Source organism: Vitis vinifera, chromosome 17 (genome assembly GCF_030704535.1).
Source record: "Vitis vinifera cultivar Pinot Noir 40024 chromosome 17, ASM3070453v1".
Classification (NCBI taxonomy): domain Eukaryota; kingdom Viridiplantae; phylum Streptophyta; class Magnoliopsida; order Vitales; family Vitaceae; genus Vitis; species Vitis vinifera.
This window is the reverse complement of record NC_081821.1, coordinates 3,023,933-3,047,592: the sequence shown is the minus strand read 5'-3', so window position 1 is coordinate 3,047,592 and position 23,660 is coordinate 3,023,933. Positions and strand designations below refer to the sequence as shown.

The following is a 23,660-nucleotide window of genomic DNA, read 5'->3' as shown; positions in this document are numbered from 1 at the left end:
GTGGCATTCATGGTATGCCATCTTGATGCAGTAGTAGATGTATTCAATGGTTGAAATTATCAGGTGGGAGAATGAGTTGATGAATGATATAGCTATAGTCCTGCTGAGGATTAATGATGCATATTTGCTGATGGGCTTATCTGGAAATGCTTTATCACCTCTTAGTCTTAGTTAATGATCATGTCACGGTTGGTGCGGTGGAGCCATCATTCACCTTCTCATGTAAGGTTCTCTCCAGTCAGCCCTACATTCCGATTTCTTGTGTCTCCATTCATTTGCTTTTTCAATTGTCCTCCCCTTGATGGGATGGTTGGGTCCAGCAATCCTGTTCATATGCTTGTCTTTGATCATGGATATGATTACTGGTTGGGGGGTATAGGGTTCGTCCACTTGGAAAAGTCACAGAACAATGAATGGAGAGGGACCCTCGAGGCCTAGGGCAGCCTTTTAGGACTGGAAAAAATGTCTCTATGATGTTCCGATGAATCATACATAAAATGCAAAGCGGTTTGACAAAACTTCATCTCCCATGGCTCGTCTGTTTCATGGTACTGCTGAAGTTTGGAACGAGGGTTTCTTACTCAAATCAGTGTGGGAAATGATTTAAACCTCTTTCGTCTTCCACGATTGTGCCCTTGGCTCATATTTATGATTGAGAAGGTAAATGTACCAACCATTTATTTGGGTTGGTGTCATTTCTATATATGTTCTCTCTTAAAGCTGGCCATTAGCCTTGAGATCAGGAAGTATTTTCAAATAAGAGACTAATTTGGTATTTCAGGGTTTTCAAATAAGAACGTAGAGAGAAAAACCTGAAGGGTGAGACGAGCTCTTTTCATCATGCCATGCGTGGATGACTCTTTAACATTGAGTGAACTATTTAAACTTGTGTGTTTATTGTGCTTTATATTTTTTTATTACATAGAATTAGAGTGTTTTAATCCTAACAAGAAAAACTTTTGATGCGCAATCTTGAGTTTGATTAGAAAAAATAATCTTCATTTAAAAAATAATGCTTATAAATGGAAAAATTCATTTTTATTTTACAATATGATTTGGTGACAAGTATTAAAGAATTATTAAAAAAGTATCTTTTCTCAAAAATATTATATTTCATGTTCAGAAAGTATTTTCAAGCAATTGTTTTATTCCTTTCTATCAATCAATTAACCCAAGTTTTTAATGCTTCAGCCTAAAGCTTAAACATAGGCTGATTTATAATTCATGGCCACGAGCCCAAGATGTAAGTAGATTATTTTTTCGAATGGGGGAATTAATTCTACTAATTGACACAATTTTTTTGGATTTTTGGAGTCAGCCTTAGAAAATGTGAGATTTTCGATCCAATTAGTTGTTTCACATGAGAAGTATGATCTCATTCCATCACATCTCATCACTATTTTTTTAAAACCTATGTTTGTTTCTCGGAAAATTGGTGGAAAAATATAAAATAAATTTAAAGTTTAATAAATTATTTTTATGAGTTCGTTTGATCTTATTTTATAATATTTTTTATCATAAAATATATAAATTTATAATTATAATTTTTTTTTTGAAATCAAATATGAAAAATTCATGTAACATTTTTTTCCTTAATTATATTCTCGCCTTTAAGTATTTTAACACATGTTTTTTTCCATAAGGTTTTTGCAGTTGTGATAAATTTTATACAGCATGGCAACACAAAATTAAAAAAAAAAATTTGAATTATGATTTGTTTAAGAATTTAATGGATTTATGATTCCTTTATTCCCATGAAAATTTATTAATTTTATATATTTAAAAAATCTAAAATACTTTTTTAAAATTTTAATTTATCTTCAAATTTGTGTTAATGGTATGGTCTGCATCAATCTAGACACATAATCCATCTTAGTCAATTTATTAAATGAGTTGAAATATTATTAAATGAATTGTGTTTGCATTGAGCAAAAGTTTGATATTTAATGACACCTACAACAAGATTAATCGAAATAAAATATGTGAATATTTTTTAGCAAAGACTTGTGTACTTTTTTGTATCAGTAAAATCTACACTATCTAATCTAACCATACATTAGGATCCAAAGGCATATCTCTAAAGTTTAGTTCCATGTACAAGTGTAAAAATGTGTGGTTGGATCCACTTTTTGGGGGAAAAATTAGTTGAATTGATTGATTGGTTTATGCTTGAATCAAAATTGAATCAATCTTTTAATGATGAAAAAAATGAATCAAACCAAACTTGATTAAAGGTCAGTTTGATTCGGTTTAGATGATTGGTTGGATAGGTTTTAAGTTTAATTTGTTTTTAAAATTAATTGAAACTAATTTGAATTTAAAATTTTTAACCTAAAATTTGAATTTAAAATTAAGGAAACCAAAAATCAACTTTTATCAGTTTTCAAAATTCTTAAACCAAACCGAGTTTTATAGTTGTTAAAATTTGATTTGATACGATTGATTTGGATTGGTTTTTGGATTTTACTTACATCCTGAGTCTCATATATACTTTTTCATGCAAATCACCATTCATAAAGATCCTCTATTGCACTAAATATTAAGCCTAATTACATATCTTAATCCATTTTTCAAAGAATTTACATGAACATATCATCTTTTTAAAGGTGATTTCATTGTAAATTTGTAAACTCCTCTTACCGAAATTATTAGGGTAAAATAATTCTTTGTAATTTACCATTGATACTAAAATTATATTTTTAAAAGACGATTTTAGAGTAACTAATATTACATCGAGTATTTTCAAAAAATAAGTTTAGAAGATAAAATTAATTTTTAAAATTGGGTTTTAATGAGAACATAATTTATAAATTTATACCGAAATTGTTTTTTCAAAAAAAACAACGTTGATGTCATCATGACATGACATGAAATGCTAGATATTTATACGCCTAGGATTAAAAAGGAGGTTAAAACTTATATAAAATAAATTCTTTGACATGAAAATTTAAAACTTCATAAATTTTATAAAAGAGGAAAAGGAAAGAAGAAACAACTTGTCTAGTGTTTCTCATTCTAATGAAAGGGAAACTATACTTCAGTTTAACGAAATCAAAAGTTCTACTTTTGTGAGGATTGATTTAAAGAACATTACTGAGTACAACAAGATATCGATTTCACCTACAGTAATTCTCAACCCATGCGAGAAAATTCTCACCCATGGAGCTAGGGAAGAGCTAGAAACCAACTTGCCTTCTACATGGCAAGGCCAGCAACAACTACAGCAGTAACTGCAGTGTTAGTCAAAATGAAGAACTGCGGAATCAAGGATTCATAGTAGACTGTAGATCGCTACTTGGTTAATGTTTTCTGGATCTGCTGGTGCCTGTAACACTACATGTTCAATCCGAAAGCCATTGTTATAAATTCCAGTAAAAGATCAATCTTAAGTTATGGAACAAGGTTCAAAGAAAAATTCTATAAGCAATTCAATGGAGGGTTCTCATTGGAAAATTAGGGAAGAAATTAGCAGTTCAAGGTCACTTCATGACTATGCATATGGGCGGCATTAAACATGTAGGTTTACTACCTTCCAAAAGCAGCCCATGACATCTAGCAAGCTTCCCATAACGATTTTATATTAATGCTGAAATTAAGCACGCGACTCATATCAAAGGCTACAACAATAAGACAACCCACCCTTCCATTCACTTAGCACCTTAGAACCCACTCAAACATGGATGCAGTTATTTTCACAATCATCAAGGCAATGTTTGGCTCTTGGAAAACTTGAAGGAAAATGAGAGGGAAAGAAAATAAAGAGAAAAAGTAAAAGGATGAAAAAAAGTGAAAGAAAAATAAAAAATGGATTTAAAATCAATAAATCATTTATATATATTTCTTCAAACTCGTTTCATTTATTTTACTCCACTATATAAAGATTAAATAATTTAAAAATACATAAATTTCTAACTAATTTTAATTATATTTGATTTTTATTTTTTTTTTCATATTTTCGATAGTGAAACCAAATATGAGAAAACCATTTTCCTTAATATTTTTTTTTCTTTTCTTGATATTATCCAAGAACCAAATATAGCTTCTTACTTCAACTGACATGAAAAAAATGGAACCCTTCTTTTGCATGGGACCTTCAAATGGCCAAAAGTGTACATACACATACAAATACAAATATATATATATATATATATATATATATATATATATATATATATATATACATATATATATATATATATATACACATGGGTGCATACACACATATAAATACACATTCTTTTACACATAGCCAACCAATCCATACCATAAATATAAATCAAATTCTACATCAAGGTAAAAGGCATACCTTACTGTTCTGAGTGTGATAAAGAACCATTATCTATATTAGCATCCAAATTCCAGCCTCTGAATAAGTAAAAAGAGAACAAAAAATGGGGAAAAAAAGAGGGAGGAAGGGAAGATTAGGCCCCATACCAGTGAAACGTGAGTAAATGAAGGTAAAACAGATGCAAAAAGTACCTCTCTGCAGCTTCTCTCCTAAGTTCTTCAATATTATTTTCAATTTTAGCACAAGCTGTTCGAATTTCAATATTTTTTTCACAGAGCTCCTTCCATTGTGCAGACAAAGCGTTAAGCTCAAAGGCAGTATTTTGCTGGTCATTTGGAGAAAGAAAGTATATCAATCTGAATGAAATACAGGCATTCCATTGAAACATAACACAAAGGAGTGGCTCTAGGAAGTTAAATAACCTGATGATATTTCCTTTCACGATTCACAGTTTCAATCTTTTCATTTTGTTCCATTGCCAATGCTTGCATTCTGAAAATTATTGATGCAAGTATCAAGAAATGCAGAAACATATTTTCTTGGTAAACAAGCAAACAGTATTAAAATCACAAGAGAGATGGAACACAGGTAAACAAGGAGAGTGCATGAAACACACACACACATGCATGCGCGCGCGCGCGCACACACACAATGAAGGGTGAAACTGCGATAGTTTGGCATAACACCTAGAACAAAACATACAGTCCAAGATCTCCAAAATAGAACAGGGAAGTACTTTAGTCCCCTGCTGAACCAGCCATCAAGGATCTAAGACAGATTTAATTTCAACATTGAAACCTTGTCCCTTTCATAAATTCTTCTATGCGCTGTCTGCCAAGTCTTTTCTCCTAACAGTGAACTTCCAATCCAGCAAAACATTAAAATCCTATATTGACTGGTGAAGGACTCAAAAAACCCAAATAAAGCAAATATCAATGTCCATAGATTGCAAAAGCAATGCAAGATGAACCAACTTGGTATTAGAGCATGGTCTTATCATGTCAATATGAAGCGAAAGAACTTGTATATCTGATAAAAAGAAGTGAAGAACTTACATGAGAAGGCTTATCGATGCCAAATGAGATGAATTTTAGATGAATTTTGTGTGGATGCTTGAGAGTTTAGAGATGCAACAGAGAAGGGTGGTGGTCAAAATATAAAAGGGTGGTCTGATAAAACAAAAAATATAAAGGGTGGTTGAACAACAAAACCTTGAAACACAACTACATTCTGTTTGTCAAGCTAGTTCTAATACTTTATTATTTTTATTTTTACATAGGCAAATGAAGGGAGTATATACTATAAATAAGCGCCAGAAGAAATATCGCACCACAGTACACAGGCTAGTTCTAATACTTTGACATGTAGTCCATCACTGCCAACACTTCAAAGATGACTGAAAATTCTTGGGGCTCACAATTACAAATGAATGAAGTCAAGATCAATCCAAGGTGATGATTGATCAAAGAATTGAAGTTTCATAAGCCATGCCACCAAACCCCAGTCCCCAATGTATATAGCTTAGTAGTATTGCCCTCTGACAATGAACTACAAGTTTTGAATTCAAACCTCCTTTATATGTAAGTAGTATAAGGTAAGCTGTAGGGATAAATGCCTCTTTGTCAAGGGGGATTTCCCCATTATCCAGAGAGAGAGAGAGAGAGAGTTGAAGATTCATAAAACAATTTCTATGAGTGTATTTAGAAATAAGAGAAAGATACGCCAAGGAGAAAAATAGAGGGAAGTTGCTTGTGATTGATTTCTAATTGATCTTTCTTTTTATTCCTTCTAGGTTGTATCCAATTATTGGTATTGATTATGGTAAGAGATTGAAGTGAGGATGTGGAGGTTTCAAGTTTGAGTCCTATTAGGGAGACCCCCCCCCCCCCCCCCCCCACCCCAAAAAAAATAAAAATAAAAATAATAATAATAATTACTATAAAGAAAGAAAACATATTTGCACATATTAAAATTTGGAGATATGACTGATCAAACACCAAGACACACACTCAACACTGACATCCAAACCCATGTAAAAAATCCTGGAAGATGGCTTTCCATGGGCTTGAGGGAATGGTTACAACCCTAAATATGACATCCTATCCATTAGATTACAAACCATATATGTGTTTTTAGCAAATCTCCATTGCCACTTTGCCAATAAAGGCTCTGTTGCAAAATAAACAGGCCACTAAACAGGCCCTCATCATCCTCAGGTCTACACACCACCTCCCATGAGTCTTTACTTTTCAGCCTATAGAGTTGATCAATGAGGTATTAAGAATCTTCAATTTCAGGAGTTTTCAGATTGTGAGTAAAAAATTTTAGTTTCCCAATGTAAATCTAGGGAGTCACAAGCTGTCCTACAAAGGGCTCAGTTATGAATTGAAAATAATGAATTCCAACTATTGTGTGTGGTTCATAGATTTAGAAGGTGTAAAGCCTTCTCTAGGTGTGATGCCTTGACTTCAGAGTTTAATTCTAATATATACTCTTTCTTCTTCTTCTTCTTCTTCCTCTCAGGTGTAAAGCCTTTTGTGGATTTTATGATAAACCTATGCAGTAAACTCATATTTTATTTTATTTTTTTGATAAGTAAAGAGAGGTAAAAATATATTAAGAAGAGGCACCAAAAACAGCGACTCAAAGTAAACAAAAAAGATGCAAACTCATATTTTATTAAATTGAACTTTTGTTCTCTTACTAAATGTTCAAATATGGGGTGCCATAGTTTAATTTTTTAAATCCTACTTTCATAGAATTGATTATATATTTTTTTTTTGATCAATAAGTAATATATGTATTGCAAAAGAGGCGCTAAAAAAGCGACTCAAAGAGTTACAGCAAATAACAACTCACCCCCTTACAAAAGGACCCAAGACACTAGGAAAACTCTAAAAACCCTCTCCCTTAACGCATACACACCCATTCTATAAAATCTATCAAGGTCGAAGGACCATCTTTTATCCACAATTTGGTTTCCGACCATAGTAAATACATAAAAGAAATTTTCAGCTTTTGAATGGACAACACACCATCCTCAAAAGCAAGAGAATTCCTAACCTTCCAAATAACCCAAAATAAGCATAACGGTCCCATAAGCCACGCCACCTTCCTCTTCTTGCTCACAAAAGAGCCTCTCAAACCTATTAGAGTTTCCTTAACCAACTGCGGAAAAACCCAAGAAACTCCAAAAAAAAAGAGGAACAACGTCCACACCTCCCTTGTCCTTTCACAATGCAAGAGGAGGTGGTCAATCGTCTCCCCACACTTTTGGCATAGAAAACACCTATTTGCCAAAGCCCAACCCCTCTTTTGCAAACGGTCCAAGGTTAAAACTCTACCCCACGAAGCCTCCCACGCAAAGAAGCTTATCTTGGGCTGAGCACAGGACATCCAAATAATCTTTGAAGGGAAAAAGGCAGAAAACACCGACTGCAACGCCCTATACAAGGATTTTACCGAAAAAACCCCATCCTTTGATTCCACCCATCTCACCCTATCCTCCTTGTCCACCCTCACCATCTTCCCTTCCAAGCAACAAAGTAACCTTCCCACTTCTTCCATCTCCCAATCATTAAACGGCCTATTGAAAGTAGGAGTCCAACTTCTCCTCCTTTCCCCCTCAGCTGTCCAAACTTCATTTACCTAAGCCTCTTTAGACGTTGCTAAGGCAAATAATGAAGGGAAAGCCTCGCTTAAAGGGCTGGTTCCACACCACTTATCTTTCCAAAAACTCACATTCTTACCATCCCCCACCTCAAAGCCAAAGAAAGGGGTTACAAGCTTTCCCACCTTATTTATAGCTTTCCCCAAACCAACACCATAAGCCTCCCTGGTCTCACAAGATCTCCATCCTCCTCTTTCCTCCCCGTACTTCCTTCTAATCACCTGATTCCAAAGGGTCTTTTTTTTATTTGCAAAGCGCCATGCCCACTTGCCAAGGAGAGCCTTATTGAACGAACCAAGGCTCTTAACCCCCAAACCACCTTTACTCTTGTCTTCACACACAATCAGCCACTTTACTAAGTGAAATTTTTGCTCAAGAGCGCCACCTCCCCACAGAAAATCCCTTTGTATCTTTTCCAATCTCATCCTAACCGCCCTAGGATTTATGCTTCCGATATATGTATTTGTATGCATGTTTTTTCTATTTATTTTTCAGTACATAAAAAAACTTACAATACACAACATGGAAAAATACAAAAATGATATATTATATGTTTTACGAATTAACAACCATGAACTAAGGTGTTTGTGTAGGAGCTAAGAGTCAGGTGTCAAAGGAGAATGCCAGAATAAAAGTACCTCAGTCCAGCTGATGCATGCACTCAAACTAAGGTGTATTACTTTAGAAAAAGTGAGACACTAAAATAATGCCTTGGCTCACTTGAAGGCCTAGCCGCTTAGGTGGTTGTGCGGAAAGTGTATGACAGCACCCAGTCTATGAAGATATGAACTCAAAGCAGGATGCAAACTACTATATGATATTGAACGAGCAGGTGAATTGGTGCAAAAGCCAAGGCAACATGGGCAACCAAGAGAAGATTTTGATTTCTCTTTACAATGATAACATTTCAGTATGATGCACCTCATATGGGAGGTTACAAACAAACCTGGACAAGTATGCCTCAAGTCGTTGGTTGTGCTGTTTCCAGACATCAGCACCATGTTTTGACATCAGTTCCAGATTTTCCAGCCTGCAAAATTAATAATTATTTCATAAACAAAACAATGAAAGAGTGTGAGAATGGCATTACTGGTTCTTGCGCGTTAAAAATAACATGTCTTTATGAACGGATCTACCAGAATTATCGAGGCAAAAAAGCAACGTGGATAGTTCATCTAGTTCCTTTTCCTTGTGTTTCATAAATCCCCTTCAATTCACAACCACTAGGGGGAGTGGCATGCCAGTAAATGTGCACAGGTAACAACTCCTCCCATTGTAAAAAGGAGATGTTCCTAATATGGTGGTCCTTTGGGTTCAGGCAAGGGGGCAGGACATGGAGCTTGCTGGAGGAGGTTGTAATATAGAGGGCAAATTCACTCATAATTTGTGCCAAACTACTTCTATATCTGAAATTACATTTTTACTTGTGATACCTTTAACCAAGAAGAAGTTCCATGAGTTGGTTTATTAATTAGAAGAATAATAGCATAGACAACATAGAATGAGAACTAGAAGGGTTAGTTTTTCAGCCAAAAAAGGAGTACTAACAGTTGTGAACTTTAGAGGAGATTTTTTCAGTGTTTCCCTCCTTGAAAGCTTGAGCCAGCATTTACCTTTTTAGCTCTGCACTTTTTCCCAGTAATTTATTGCCTTTTTGTAGTGAAGAAATCCTTGTCCTCTCTTGCAATTTCTTCTTTATGCCAGTGTCTCAGTAGATTTCATTTATTTCTCTTTCTTCTAAGGTCACAGTAGATTTCATTATTTATAGGTTGACAATAAAGAAAGAAGAAATCAAAAGACCACTAGTGGTAGATACTTGACTAACAAAGCCTCATTCTAATAATTAGTGGTTGGGCACACAAATTAGAGCCATTTTATGAATAATGAGTTGGCATACGGCACACATCTACCCTCTTCTATTTTTGGGTCTTGTGGTTGTTTTGTATACATCGTGTATACCCTTTTTTATTTTTAATACATTTTCTTTATTTATCAAAAAAATAGGATACACATCTATATCAAACACTTTTTATTTAAGCATACAAACACGGAGCAACACCAATGTAATATATATCATGAGAGAGTTCTTACAGAAGTTATTTGTCTTTATCTTTAATATTCTTGCCTCCCAGATTTCTCCATATTAAAAATTCAAAAACCATAACTTAACTTCATAAATCAATCACAACCATTCTTACTTGGAAAACATTTTCTAACAAAAGAAATACACTAGATTCCAAAATCACCCAAGCAACGAAAGGGGTATAAAGTCACATATTACCTAATTACTTGATGTTGCAGTAGGCGCTGAGCTTTCTGAAGTGCGTGTTTCCAAGCAGTTTCATCATTCCGTTTATTCATAGGAGGCATTTCAAGTCCATATCGTGACATGTCAAGTGCCACTGGAGGCTTCCCCGCTCTCACACGCTCATATTCTCTAGCAAGCATGGGGTGATTCTGAGATTCAGATTCCACAATTAGCAGTGCTACAACATCAAGTAGATTCCAAACATTTTCTTGTTTACCAATGGCTCCTCTAAATGCATTTTTGAGAACATGTTTTCTGGTTTCCAAAGAAAATAAAAAAATAAAATAAATAATATACTCGAAAACACATCTGATGATGCAAATTCCCTAAGACGAAATCAACACAAGTGATAAAAGGCATAAATCAGCTCAAAACCTAATGGCCTCTTTGGTAGCCAAAAGGAAAATGATGTTTTAAAACATTTTTATTTCCAAATAAGAGGAAAAAAGTGATCATGTCAATCTTTGGAGCGGTTTCAATAGCTAAACAGTTTCCATTTTCGAACAAAATGCACCAAAAAAAAAAAAAAAACCACATTTTTACATTTCTAAGATATCTAAACCAGATTACAGGATACATTTTCTGTCATTTTCAATTCTTAAGACTTCCGGAATCAGAGAACAGTTCACAAGGCCCTAAAATCGATTCAAACATAATACTAAAAACTTCCAGGAATCAACAGCATAACTAACCGTTCTTTGAAAACAAAAACACAAAACACGGCATGCATCCAACTAGCCCAAGACTGCCAAATTCGAACCAAAAACCTTTCCCTAAACACACATAAACAAGCCCCCATAAATTTTCAACCAAACCTAACCAAGAACTCCCATAACCCCAAACTTTACCCTACGGTTTTTCCTTTGCATCCAAGTACGCACTTGTTTCTCGAAATTAAAGCAAACTCTAGAGAGGATAAAAGGAAAATTACGTGGAAACCGAAGGGGGGAAGCGGAGGGAGGTCTTTGAGGAAATCGGAGGGCTTTTTGGAGCTCCGGCGCATCTCATCTTCGACCAATCGATCCACCTCTTCTTTGACCTTGGGGTGGCCATAATCATCGTCAATGTACGGCAAGGCGTCGATGAATTCCGCCGGACGTGAGGCCTGTGGCGGTGCTTCCAGCATCAGAATGTCGCCGTCGTTCGCCATAGCTGCCGTCGTCGTCGAGCTTGCTCAATCCTCTGCCCTCACTCGTAGTATGGAGAGAAGATAATGCCTGCTTTATTTTTATTTTTTCATAATTTATATATATATTTCTTTAAAAATAAAGGGAAATTACATTATCACCCTTCCAACAAAACCTTTCTTCATCACCATTTCCTCTCTTTTAATCTCTTCATAACCCTAAAGATTGTTTTTTCTTACAAATGAATAAACAAATAATTATATGCAATGATGTTACAAATGAATATGTATGCTTTTTATGCACTTTTTTTTTTTTTTTTTTATTTATTATAGCATTTGTCTTGTGGTTATTATTCAAAATTCTAAGGGTAATATTTTTAAAATCGTTCGATATTGCACAATCGGACATTCCTAGGATGTCCCACACTTTACAATTGTACATTTCAACCTTTAAGGTCTAGACACCATAGGTTGTGTGTGAGGTTTTTTTTTTTTTTGTTTTTTTAATTTCTTCATTCACATGGTAATTTGTCGGGATTTTTCACCTCTAAATCAGTTCTAAATTATTTTTCAACTATTTTCATAACAAGTTATTTTGTCAAAAATTATATATAAGTAAGTTTTAAAAAGATAATCAATGTTATGTAGTGTCTCACATCGTTTCAGGAATGAATGATGAAAAACTATAAATAAAGGGTTTTTACAATATATTAACGAGACATTTTCTTGAGGGAGTAGACCCAATAAATAAGTAAAATTGAGATTTACCAGTGAGTCATGTGTATGCCATTGAAAATCTTGATAATATTGGATGAAGAGTTGAGTTGTGATAGAATGGTATCAAAACTTGATCTCGAGTCGAAAGAAAATTTACCATGCCAGTGAGAGGGTGACATCATCGGGGGAGTGAATCCCATGATATTAAGACATTTTCTTGAGATTTGCATTTTTAGTATACATAAATGTTAAATACCTTCCTAAAATTCTAACAAACTATCCTTAAAAATTGATTTCATATTATTAGTATTTTCTTTAAAATATTATTTATTTTATTATAGACTATATTTTCAAAAAAAAAAAAATCTCTACCATGAATCCTAAGTACTTTTTTTAACAGCATTTTTTACACAATCATCTATTAAATACTTCTCCAAAAAAATACTTATAATAATATTTTGAGGGCGTTTGACAGTGTTTTTATGAAGTATTTCTACTATTTTTAATACTTAAAAAATTTTGAAACACTTTCTAGAATCACTATAAAATGCTTTCTTAATTTTTTAACTTTTGTCAAACATCTAATTTTTCTTTGAAAACGTCTTTTAGAGTGTGTCATTCACCGAAAATGTTTTTAGAAAAATCAACTATTGATCGTTTCTAAAAAAACACTATTATTGAATTTTTAGAGTATATTTTACAATGTTTTTAGTGAAAATATTTTCTTTAGAAGTGTTTTTAAGAGAATCACCTATCAAGCGTTTTTCTAAAAAAATATCATAAGTGATTTTTCATATTTTTAAAAATATTTTCCAAAATTTGTCATTCACCTTTTTTAAAAAAATACTTTTAAAGTTAAAAATGTTTCATAAAAAATCATTATCAAAATGGGCTCTTGATTATTTAAAAACACTTCAAGAATTTTACTAAATAAAAATATTTTTTGTTAAAACCGTTATTTATTTATTTATTTATTAAATTCAATGTAGAGTGTGTTTGAAAGTGATTCTAAAATAAGAAAACATAAGTATTTTACTAAATAAAAATATTTGATTTAATTTTATTTTTTTGTATTTTTCATAGTAAAACCAAACATAAGAAAACAATTTATTTAATAATTTTTTTCTTTCCTTAATATTTTTTAGGAACTAAACATAACCTAAATATTAAAAAAAAGGATTTAAAAATATAATTTTCTCTTGATTCTAAACCCTTCATAATAAACTTTTTCTATAATTTTTCCTAATTAATGTGTTGTGTTTTATTGTCTACACACACACAAGTGTATGGTCCTTTTAATAAGGAAACAATTTAAAATAATTTGTGTCTTCACTTCAAAGATGTAATATTTTTATTTTATCTAGAGATCGACTTGAGGCTTAGCCTTTTCAAGTCCACAGATAATGGGCTATATCTTATGTGATGGAGGGGGCAGTTCACCCACTCTGAAAGTTTATATACTCCCAAAGGTCTTAAAAAGAAAAAATAATTTGATTTCTTATAATAAAATTTAACGTCCCACAAGTTGTAACATTTACTAACCATTTTGTCATCTTAGATTAAACAATTGCTTCCCTTGGACAATGCCGAGAAGGTATGACAGTGAAAGGAGATTCATGCAAGACTCCTCCATGTGGGTTGAATGGAAATAGACACAAATTGAAACTGGTATCAGTGAAATCGAGGGTCCTCTTTTTCCGCAAGTTAACAAATATTTTAAAAATGAATTCTTACTTTTTTTAAGTTGGAATACAACTGGAATGCATCGTGATTATATTTTTATATTAATACTCATTAATTTAATTAGGTTGCGAAAGTTGACCACCTCTACAATCAATGGTTCTGCTTGGATCATTCTCCTTTAGATTCTACTCCTAAACACCTTTCCGCACAGCCATTTCTGATCTTGTGGTTTCAATTGTTATTCCCTGCTTCTCTGCAACATGGCTGAATCGTTTGCTTTTGCCATAGCTGAGAGTGTTTTGGGGAAGTTGGGCTCTACCCTCATCCAAGAAGTTGGCCTTGCTTGGGGTGTTAAAACCGAGCTGGGAGAGCTCAAGGATACTTTATCCACCATCCACGCCCTGCTCTTGGACGCTGAGGAGAAGCAAGCAACCAATCTTCAGATTAGCGATTGGCTTGGAAAGCTCAAACTCGTCCTTTATGATGCAGAGGATGTGCTCGATGAATTTGACTATGAAGCTTTGCGGCAGCAGGTGGTGGCCAGCGGATCAAGCATTAGGTCAAAGGTACGCAGTTTCATTTCCAGTCCAAATTCGCTTGCGTTCCGTCTTAAGATGGGCCATAGAGTGAAGAATATAAGAGAGAGATTAGACAAAATTGCAGCTGATAAGTCTAAATTTAATCTCTCCGAGGGAATTGCAAACACCCGTGTAGTGCAGAGGGAGACCCACTCCTTCGTCCGAGCATCCGATGTCATCGGAAGAGACGACGATAAAGAAAATATTGTTGGGCTTTTGAAGCAATCCAGTGATACAGAGAATATTTCTGTTATTCCCATAGTTGGGATTGGGGGGCTAGGCAAGACATCTCTGGTTAAACTTGTGTATAACGATGAGAGGGTAGTGGGCCATTTCTCAATTAAAATGTGGGTTTGCGTGTCAGATGAGTTTGATGTTAAAAAGCTGGTAAAGGAAATCCTTAAGGAGATCAAAGGTGATGAAAATTACAGTGACTTCTCCTTGCAGCAGCTGCAGAGTCCTCTTAGAAATGCATTAGATGGTGAAAAGTTCTTGCTGGTTTTGGATGACGTGTGGAATACAGATCGTGAGAAGTGGCTTGAGCTGAAAGACTTGCTCATGGACGGTGCCAAAGGAAGCAAAATTCTTGTAACTACACGCAAGAAGTCAATTGCTTCAATCATGGGCACTTTTCCCATGCAAGAAATAAAGGGTCTTTCTCATGAGGATTGTTTGTCTTTATTTGTGAAATGCGCATTCATGGATGGAGAAGAAAAACGATATCCAACCCTTTTAAAAATCGGGGACCAGATTGTTGAGAAATGTGCAGGGGTTCCTCTGGCTGTGAGAAGTTTAGGGAGTTTACTGTATTCGAAAAGGGATGAATGGGATTGGGTATCCATTAGAGATAGCGAAATATGGGAATTAGAACAAAATGAAGATGGTATTATGGCTGCGTTAAGACTGAGCTATTATGATTTGCCTTATCACTTGAAACAATGCTTTGCTCTTTGTTCCCTATTTCCCAAAGATTATGAATTTAGTAATGTTGTTTTGATCTCAACTTGGATGGCAGAAGGCCTCATTCATTCATCGGGACAAAATGCCAAAATGGAGGATATTGGTGAGAGATATATTAATGAGCTATTATCGAGATCTTTCTTTCAAGATGTTGAGCAGCTGATACTAGGAGTACTATATACATTCAAAATGCACGATCTTGTACATGATCTTGCGATGTTTTTTGCACAACCTGAGTGTTTAATACTAAATTTTCATAGTAAAGATATTCCTAAAAGGGTTCAACACGCCGCATTTTCTGATACCGAGTGGCCCAAAGAAGAGTGTAAAGCTTTAAAATTCTTGGAGAAGTTGAATAATGTTCATACCATTTATTTTCAAATGAAAAATGTGGCCCCTAGAAGCGAATCATTTGTTAAGGCATGCATCTTGAGATTCAAATGTATACGGATATTGGATTTACAAGACTCTAACTTTGAAGCATTGCCTAAATCTATTGGTAGTCTGAAGCATCTAAGATTTTTGGACTTAAGTGGAAATAAGAGAATCAAGAAACTCCCTAATTCCATTTGTAAGTTATACCATTTGCAAGCTTTGTCACTCTCACGATGTTCAGAACTTGAAGAATTACCAAGAGGCATAGGGAGTATGATCAGTTTGAGGATGGTATCTATAACAATGAAACAAAGGGATTTATTTGGAAAGGAAAAAGGGTTGAGAAGCTTGAATTCTCTTCAACGATTAGAGATTGTTGATTGTCTCAATTTGGAATTTTTGTCTAAAGGAATGGAAAGCCTTATTGAACTTCGAATGTTAGTCATTACCGATTGTCCAAGTTTGGTTTCTTTGTCACATGGTATAAAACTCTTGACTGCATTAGAGGTTTTGGCAATTGGCAATTGTCAAAAACTTGAATCCATGGATGGGGAAGCAGAAGGGCAAGAAGACATTCAAAGCTTTGGGAGCCTACAAATTTTGTTCTTTGACAATTTACCACAATTGGAGGCTTTACCGAGGTGGCTTCTTCATGAGCCAACTTCTAACACTCTACACCATTTAAAGATTTCACAGTGCTCAAACTTGAAAGCATTGCCAGCGAATGGTCTACAAAAGCTCGCATCCCTTAAAAAATTGGAGATCGATGATTGTCCTGAATTGATTAAAAGATGCAAGCCTAAAACCGGGGAGGATTGGCAAAAAATTGCTCATATACCTGAAATATATTTTGATGGACGAGAAATTGCATCATCAACCAAATAATTAGGTATGAGAGAATATCTATTTTAGTCTATTTTCTTATTGATTATTTGTCATTTTATGAGCCTCATTTATCTAGCTTTTGCTCTTACTTTTATTCTTTTAGTTCAAAGTTCAATGCTTGTGTCAAGTGATTTAATTATTTTTTTTCAAATTGAATTTCTCTGATAATTTTTTTGTGATATGTATAAATCAAAGTTCATACTTTCTTTGGAATATATACCTTAACGTTATGTTGGTTCCAATAAAATATTAAAAAAAGGAAAAAATTATTAAGAAAAATAATTTTTTTCATATTTGGTTTTATTATAAAAAATATGAAAAACAATTAAACGTAATTAAAATTAATTAGAAACTTATATAGTTTTAAATTATTTAATCATTACATAAAAAAGCTAAAAAAGCTTAAATAAGTTTGAAGTAATATATAAAAATAATTTATTAATTTTAAATCTACTTTTTATTTTTATTCATTTTTTTTTTTTTTTATGTTTTTGTTCTTTCGTAATTTCCCTCGAGCCTTCCACAATATTATGTTTGAATAAATTGTTATATTGGATATCAACTTCAAATGAAGGTTAGTACATGTCAAGGATAATTATTTATGCATTCAAGATGACCTTACGCCTGGTACCAAATAGCTTCATTTGTTGATTCTTATGGAGATAGTGGATATTCTCTTTCTCTAATTTTTATTTTTTAGTTGGTTTCCATAATTTTTAATGATATTAATCTTTCTATTTTTTTTCTTGGAAAATAAATAAAAATAAAAAACAGGTGGTGTAGGTGAGAAATGTGGTGGTGCTGCTGCGATTGGATTGAGAATTGAGCTGGACCTGGAAGACCGATCAAAGCTACTGTTTAGCTCTTCGTTGCTTGGGCCTTTGCTTGCTTGCTTGCTTTTTTCTGCTTAATCAAACTCCTTGGATTTGTTTTCATCAGTTGGTGTTGGCTTCTTCATTCCTGTTTGAGTGTTCAATTTGGATTAACAGTATGTACCTTTGTTATTGGCGGAGGAGATACCATCTTTCTTATCTCCTTTTGCCTCTTTGACTTGTGGGATATTTCTTGCTTGCCTTTTTTCAGATTGATTTGGTTTCATCTTCTTGATTCTCAATCAGTTGAACTCATGACTTTTATTTGTCTCATTTCCCATGATATTGAGATATTGGCAACTAATGATAATTGTTTATTATGCTTTGAAATAATCTTTTAGTAGGTATCAAAAAGTCTATTTGGATAATTATTTTTAAAAATAGTTTTCCCCTACTCGAAAACATGATTGAGAATTTCATTACTTAAAAAAAAAAATTATTAGTACTAGTTTCAAAAACACGATGTTTTTTAGTAATATATTTTATTTGTTTTTTAAAATCTATTTAAAAAAATAGTCATATAACATAGTGAGTTGTTGAAAATAAAGCATTATATATAAAGTTATTTGTTTACAACCATAAAAAAAATTAACTTGAGAAAATGTCAAATTTTCAAACATTATATATATGTATATAAGAAAAAACTGAAAAGATTAGTTAAAAAAAAATTATGGTATATTTTAGAACAAAAATTTGTTCTATATATATATATATATATACCATGATAAATAAGTGTTTATAAATAAATGTTATTTTTATATTAATATATAAAAATTTTAACTTTAAATTGTATTTTTTATTTTTCTAAATAATTTAATTTTTTGGATGAAACATTTTTTTATATCTCAAATTAATAATTGATTAGCCAATATTATAATAAACATTGAATCATTTAAGAAATAACGTTACCATAACCTTAAAAAATACATGATTTTGAATATTAATTGAAATTGGTTATTGGTCATATGTAATATTTATTTAAATTATTTTTAAATTAACAATACATTTCAATTGATATTTCTTTCAATAATGTTAAAAGCGATTTTTCTAAAAATTTTGGTCATACCAAATTATCTCGAAAATTTGTGTGAAGTACAAGTAAAATTAAAATCTATTTCTTTTAAGAGGTTTTTTTTTTCAATTTTTTATTTTAAAGCTTGAATTTGTAAGAAAAATTATTTATTTTGAGAATTTAATTGATTTGTAAAATAATCTCTATTCTCTATAATATGGTGAATTCTTTCGCATTCTATTTAAAAAAAAGAAAAGAAATCTCATTTATTCCATTTAGCTTAATAGAATTTCTAAATGAAATCTTTCACAAATAAAATCATTAAAATATAAACTTTAGAATTATGACTTTTGGGCAATTGAAAAGTTGAAATAAGTAACCTGAAAATAATTTATTAACTTTAAATATATTTTTTATTTTCATTCACTTTTTCTTATTTGTATTTTTTTTCTTTCCTCCATTGTTTCCAAGTTTTTTTGGAAATTAAACATAACCTAGATTTAAAAAAAAAATAAAAAATTCCTTTCACTAATTTTTTTTAATATTTGTGCACTCCCTAAACATAGGGATCACATTGATCTTTGAACCATGTTAAAAATTTCTTGTTTTTCTTTATTTTATACTCGTGCGTGTTGTTTGGTTCACCATGCCAATCAATAAGCCATGCTGTCTTCTCATTGCTAATTACTCATAATGTGGAAATGAAAGTTATAATATAATATTTTCAACATTTCCTTAAAATTGTGATAAACGCTTAACTTTAAAATTGTAAAATCGTAAAAGATTTGCTTTTTCATGATAACTTTATATTGTCTTCTCATGTTGTTAACAATCAAAGGATTATTCATGGTTTTAGACAAAACTTTGTATATGATATAAATTTTAAAATATTTTAAGTACTTTAAAATTTAAAGTCATCGTGTTCTTTGTTGTCAACATAAATGTATTGATTCAATTAATGACATACATATAAACATATCGGTTCCTATTGAAAAACAAGTTAGTTATATATTATTTATATAATCATTATTTTATTTTTGCTATATTATATTAATAGGTGTATATGTATACTATGAGTTGTCTTTCTACCATAGTTGAGGTTAAAGGTTTTATTTGCAAGCTAATAGTGATAAAAGTCGTGAATTATGAACTTATAAAGCATTATTCAAGTATAATATTTTTTCATCTAGAAATATAATTGAGCATTATTTTGGTATGCTCAAAACAGGTAACATTTTCCAATTTTTAAAATAATGACATTTGACAACTAAATATACAATAATTAATAGTGGTAATTTGTTATTTTCTTTATAATCTCATTTGTAAGTGAACCAAATCGATGTTATATTTAGTCGATAAGAACTTTTTGTTTCATTAGAATAAAAAATCATTTAATGATTAAAACGATTAAGAATTATTCATATTTAATTCACATATAATTGAAATTTTTTATTTTGGTAAGACTTAATTTATATTCAATTTCATATTAATATAAATTTAATTTATAAAATTTTTACAAATAAAAAAATAACTTTAAAAACAACATCACTTCTTTATTTAAATAATTTTTTATTTTTGGTTTTTAAAAATAACTTGTCAATCACCTTTATTTTCATAAAACAACCTAGAATCGATTTTCTTCATTCATCTTAAAAACAACTTTTAAAAATAAGTTTTAGAAAAACAAATACGAATTTCATCAATTTTATTTTTCTTAAACCCATGATGAAGTGAGAACCGTTGGACTGGATTGCTTACCATCCACAAACACGAGAACATCATGAGTTGATCACCATAATAGCCTATGTTGTGCCCCAGACTATTCCACCCCTTCAGCACCTTCTCAGCTTTGCCCCAATCAATTCCAGTGCTACACTCCAAAACTAATTAGTGTGATTTTAAAAAATATTTTGAACATTTTTAACACTTAAATAATAAATTTTTTTAAATATTATAAATATTGAAAATACTTTCTAAAATCACTAACAAATGAGCTCTTAATATTAAAACTCAAAAAGTGTTTCCTAAAATTCCTTTAAAATGGAATCTTAATCCCCAATATATTCTTTTACCAAAATCATACAAAGATATGGATAATAAATTAAGTTCTGAATAAGCAAAAATTTGTCATCCTTTCTCTGGGCCGTCTTGGAGGCACTGATGACAATGTCTGTGACTTGATTATTTCATAACAATACTCATAAAGCAAATAATCATAGTAAAAACCCTCTAACAGTAAAGCTTCATTTTATTGGGGGTTTAAGCAATATAGTTGAGGAATGTTTGACATCACAATAATCAACAAAATATTGAACTGAAAAGAATTACAAATGGATGCAGTAGTGATCTTCAAATAAATTCTCTCTTATTGTTTCCAAAGTGATTCAACTTTGGACAAGGACAGGCCAAGCCAAGCACCTTGAGATTCTTTACATTCATGGCCTCCCTTCCATGGAAGTTTAAATGTCTCATAAAAATACAACCCATTCTTTCCAATCATAAGGTCGGCATGTTTGCATACAGAAGTGTGAAAAAGAATTCAACTTCTGGTGCCTTTTGGATAATTTGGATGAACCTGTTTTTGGAGGGTTCTTCCAACAGCAAAGGACCCATCTGGGCAACTCGTGGCAGAAGTTTGGCCAGCACCATCCCTGATGATGGACTGCCTCCTCCCAGCTGAACCCCCATCATGTCCTCCACCACTGCATCCACCACCGTTCTCAGTGATACGTCGATAACATTTATGAATTCAGCACTGCAAGGGAAAAATACCGGCAAACAATTCAAAAGAATATCAGAAAAATAGGTCTTGGCCTGATAATGTCTAGATCTTCGATCAGCACCCTGAACCTTTCGGGGATGTTTGGACTGTATGACAAGTAATTATGACATCAACTGAACTTGTACAAATGATTTGAAGCCAAAATTTTAGGCTCCTACATAGGCTAGCAGTTGATATTTTATCATTTCAATTTTAATAGCTTCAACTAGACACCGCACTTGTACAAATTCAAACTGGGAAGTTTTGTAGGCAAACAGAGAGATATTCAGTTGGACTCTATATTCACTTTCTTCCCTTCAAAAATTGATGCAACCTGGCATTATATCAGTCATTCTTACAAATGTACCAGAACCTAGAACAGTAGATAGAGACTTGGGATTGTTATTTGAGAACATGACCCCACTACTGCCTGCATTGCACTTCTTTCCAGGATGTGGCTATGGGGTCTGCATGGATGGTTGTGGCTTGACCAATGTGCTAAGAGCAATACTTAGATTTGCACTAGCATTCAATGGAGTCATGCATATGATGCCATACCTTGACATACCTTTATAAAACTCTACAATACTACTTAAAAGTGTTATCTGGAACCTAATTGACATACCTTGATAACACAGCACGTGTCTCCACCATAAGTTGGTCAAATTTGGTGACATCTGCAGGAGTTGAGCTGTCACCATTGGAGGGTGATGCCGGTTTGTAGGATTTGGTGTCATCTGGCATCAAGTAGTCCACCAAATTATGGGGTTTCCCTGTGCTAATGAACAGGTCTAGTATCTGCATAATAGTTCCATGCAGTACCATACTGTTGAAAACATCCCTCAACTGCTTTCTGCATATTAAAAGTGTTGAGAACATTTTAAAAGAACTGTGATAGTTAATTACTCATTTATCAAAATGAAGAGACAATTTGAAAATTTCCATATTATCAAACAGTCTAGAATAATGATCTTTCCAGATTATTCTCAACAAGTGTAGTGTCTAAATGGAGAATCTGAAGATCATTTAACACCTTGGTCATTTACAATGAGCATATGAAGTTCAGTTCTTATTAACATCTTTTATTAAGTTGTGCAAAATTTGTTAGGGAGTTTGCTTCAAAGCTGGTAAGATTAGCACTAAGCCTAAGGGGAAAAACAGATGGTTCCTATGGCTTTTACATAGTGGATAAAGGGTAAAGATGTTAGTCAAATGGCGATGTGTACAACAGACAAACCACAGGGCCCTATTCCAGCAGGTGGATGCCACTTATCCAGATGACAGGAGAGTGAAAAAGTAACTTAACCATACTTATGAAACCATGGTTTGGAACGATTTTCAGAACCAAAATTTGCCTACCTGGATGATAAGGTGGAGCACTATGTGTTGGGTAGCATTAAACCTAAAACTAAAAGGTTTAATTCTTTGCCATAGAAGGGGGATCAAGAGTTTCCATCTTTCTCAGCAGTGAGGATGATCGGGCCCAGATGACAAACATATTCAACTACGTCCTTCACTTCAGTAATTCAATTCAGGAGGACAATCATAATGCATCGAGACAGTAAAACCATCACTGAAGGTAAATTTAGAGTGGAATAAAAGGGTTTTTGGTGATCTTCATGAACAGAAAGCCTCGATTCTCAAAGATAATGATTATCTTGATGCTACTAAATCATTGCTACCACAGGAGAAGTTTTCTTGTGAACCAGCATGTTAACCTTCTCAACTTCTTAATTTTGATTAAGCTGAAGGGATGGGCTAACATTTGAAGCCTTTGGGCAAATGGGAAAGCTGAGTTTGTGGCCAATAAGGAAGCAGTGAGTTGAAGGCAACGGTTTAGAATGAAACACGTAAAGGGACTTACAACTCAAGGCTATTTTATGAGACTGGCAATGAAGAAAGAGAAAAAGTATCTCCTGGCAAAGGAAGATCATAGAGGATCAAGAATTCATTTTGAGAGACTCATAGAGGATCAAGATCATAGAGTTGAAGGCAAAGTTTTTTAAAACATTTTTCTATCCTCCAAAACAGAAAAACAAGAAATCTCGCTTGACAATTATAAAACAAAAAACAATTTTCATTTCTTTAAAACAGAAAACAGTATTTTCAGAAAATATCTTCTAGTTATTTTCACTTGTTTTCTAAGAGTTAATTTTAAAAAATAATTATACAAATATAGAGAATGATTAAAAATAAAGCACTACATATAAAAGTTATTTTTAAAACATTTAAAAACATAGAAACAAGGTTGAAAACATTTCAGGTTCCTAAATATACTTTTATTCTACAAAACATCGTAAAATAGTTTTTAAAAATTGCTCTAAAAAAATGTTTTCAAAAATTGTTTTTGAAAACACTTTCCAAACAGAACCTGTTTGTTTAGTGTTTTCAAGAACTGTTTTCTGTTCTTGAAAACAAAAAACAC

General features: G+C 32.6%; 3 protein-coding genes across 4 annotated transcripts; 1 reads left to right on the top strand and 2 right to left on the bottom strand.

Annotated features, from left to right (window-relative positions):
- Positions 1–2,946: 2,946 nt before the first annotated feature.
- Positions 2,947–11,574, bottom strand: LOC100254130 (pre-mRNA-splicing factor SPF27 homolog). 2 transcript variants are annotated; one of them, XM_010665355.3, is made up of 7 exons: positions 11,198–11,574; positions 10,240–10,415; positions 8,905–8,988; positions 4,711–4,780; positions 4,480–4,613; positions 4,307–4,365; positions 2,947–3,325 (listed from the first exon to the last, which is right to left on the bottom strand). In XM_010665355.3, the coding sequence occupies exons 1-6, from the start codon at positions 11,414–11,416 to the stop codon at positions 4,308–4,310; spliced, it is 741 nt and encodes a 246-aa protein (XP_010663657.1). In that variant the 5' UTR covers positions 11,417–11,574; the 3' UTR covers positions 2,947–3,325; position 4,307. The 2 variants fall into 2 exon arrangements, with proteins under 2 accessions (XP_010663657.1, XP_019082243.1); XM_019226698.2 differs by having other exon boundaries at positions 2,947–3,333; positions 11,198–11,490.
- A 2,221-nt stretch (positions 11,575–13,795) lies between these two features.
- LOC104882354 (putative disease resistance protein RGA3) lies at positions 13,796–17,766 on the top strand. Its single transcript, XM_059733935.1, has 2 exons — positions 13,796–16,594; positions 17,365–17,766. Exon 1 carries the CDS (start codon positions 14,053–14,055, stop codon positions 16,588–16,590), a length of 2,538 nt encoding a protein of 845 aa, XP_059589918.1. The 5' UTR covers positions 13,796–14,052; the 3' UTR covers positions 16,591–16,594; positions 17,365–17,766.
- Positions 17,767–20,817: 3,051 nt separating this feature from the next.
- On the bottom strand, positions 20,818–22,897 carry LOC104882355 (peroxisome biogenesis protein 3-2). The gene is made up of 2 exons (XM_010665356.3): positions 21,861–22,897; positions 20,818–21,229 (listed from the first exon to the last, which is right to left on the bottom strand). The coding sequence occupies exons 1-2, from the start codon at positions 22,112–22,114 to the stop codon at positions 20,971–20,973; spliced, it is 513 nt and encodes a 170-aa protein (XP_010663658.1). The 5' UTR covers positions 22,115–22,897; the 3' UTR covers positions 20,818–20,970.
- Positions 22,898–23,660: the final 763 nt, after the last annotated feature.

What these genes read in the sequence shown, in the direction of transcription:
- LOC104882355 (XM_010665356.3), bottom strand. Translation starts at nt 22,114, where the DNA reads ATGTTCTCAACACTTTTAATATGCAGAAAGCAGTTGAGGGATGTTTTC. An exon ending in ACACGTGCTGTGTTATCAAG is followed by an intron (nt 21,230 to 21,860) that starts GTATGTCAATTA and finishes TTTCCCTTGCAG; the next exon opens with TGCTGAATTCATAAATGTTA.
- LOC100254130 (XM_010665355.3), bottom strand. Translation starts at nt 11,416, where the DNA reads ATGGCGAACGACGGCGACATTCTGATGCTGGAAGCACCGCCACAGGCC. An exon ending in GTGAAAGGAAATATCATCAG is followed by an intron (nt 4,614 to 4,710) that starts GTTATTTAACTT and finishes CCAAATGACCAG; the next exon opens with CAAAATACTGCCTTTGAGCT. An exon ending in AGGAGAGAAGCTGCAGAGAG is followed by an intron (nt 4,366 to 4,479) that starts GTACTTTTTGCA and finishes TTACTTATTCAG; the next exon opens with AGGCTGGAATTTGGATGCTA.
- LOC104882354 (XM_059733935.1), top strand. Translation starts at nt 14,053, where the DNA reads ATGGCTGAATCGTTTGCTTTTGCCATAGCTGAGAGTGTTTTGGGGAAG.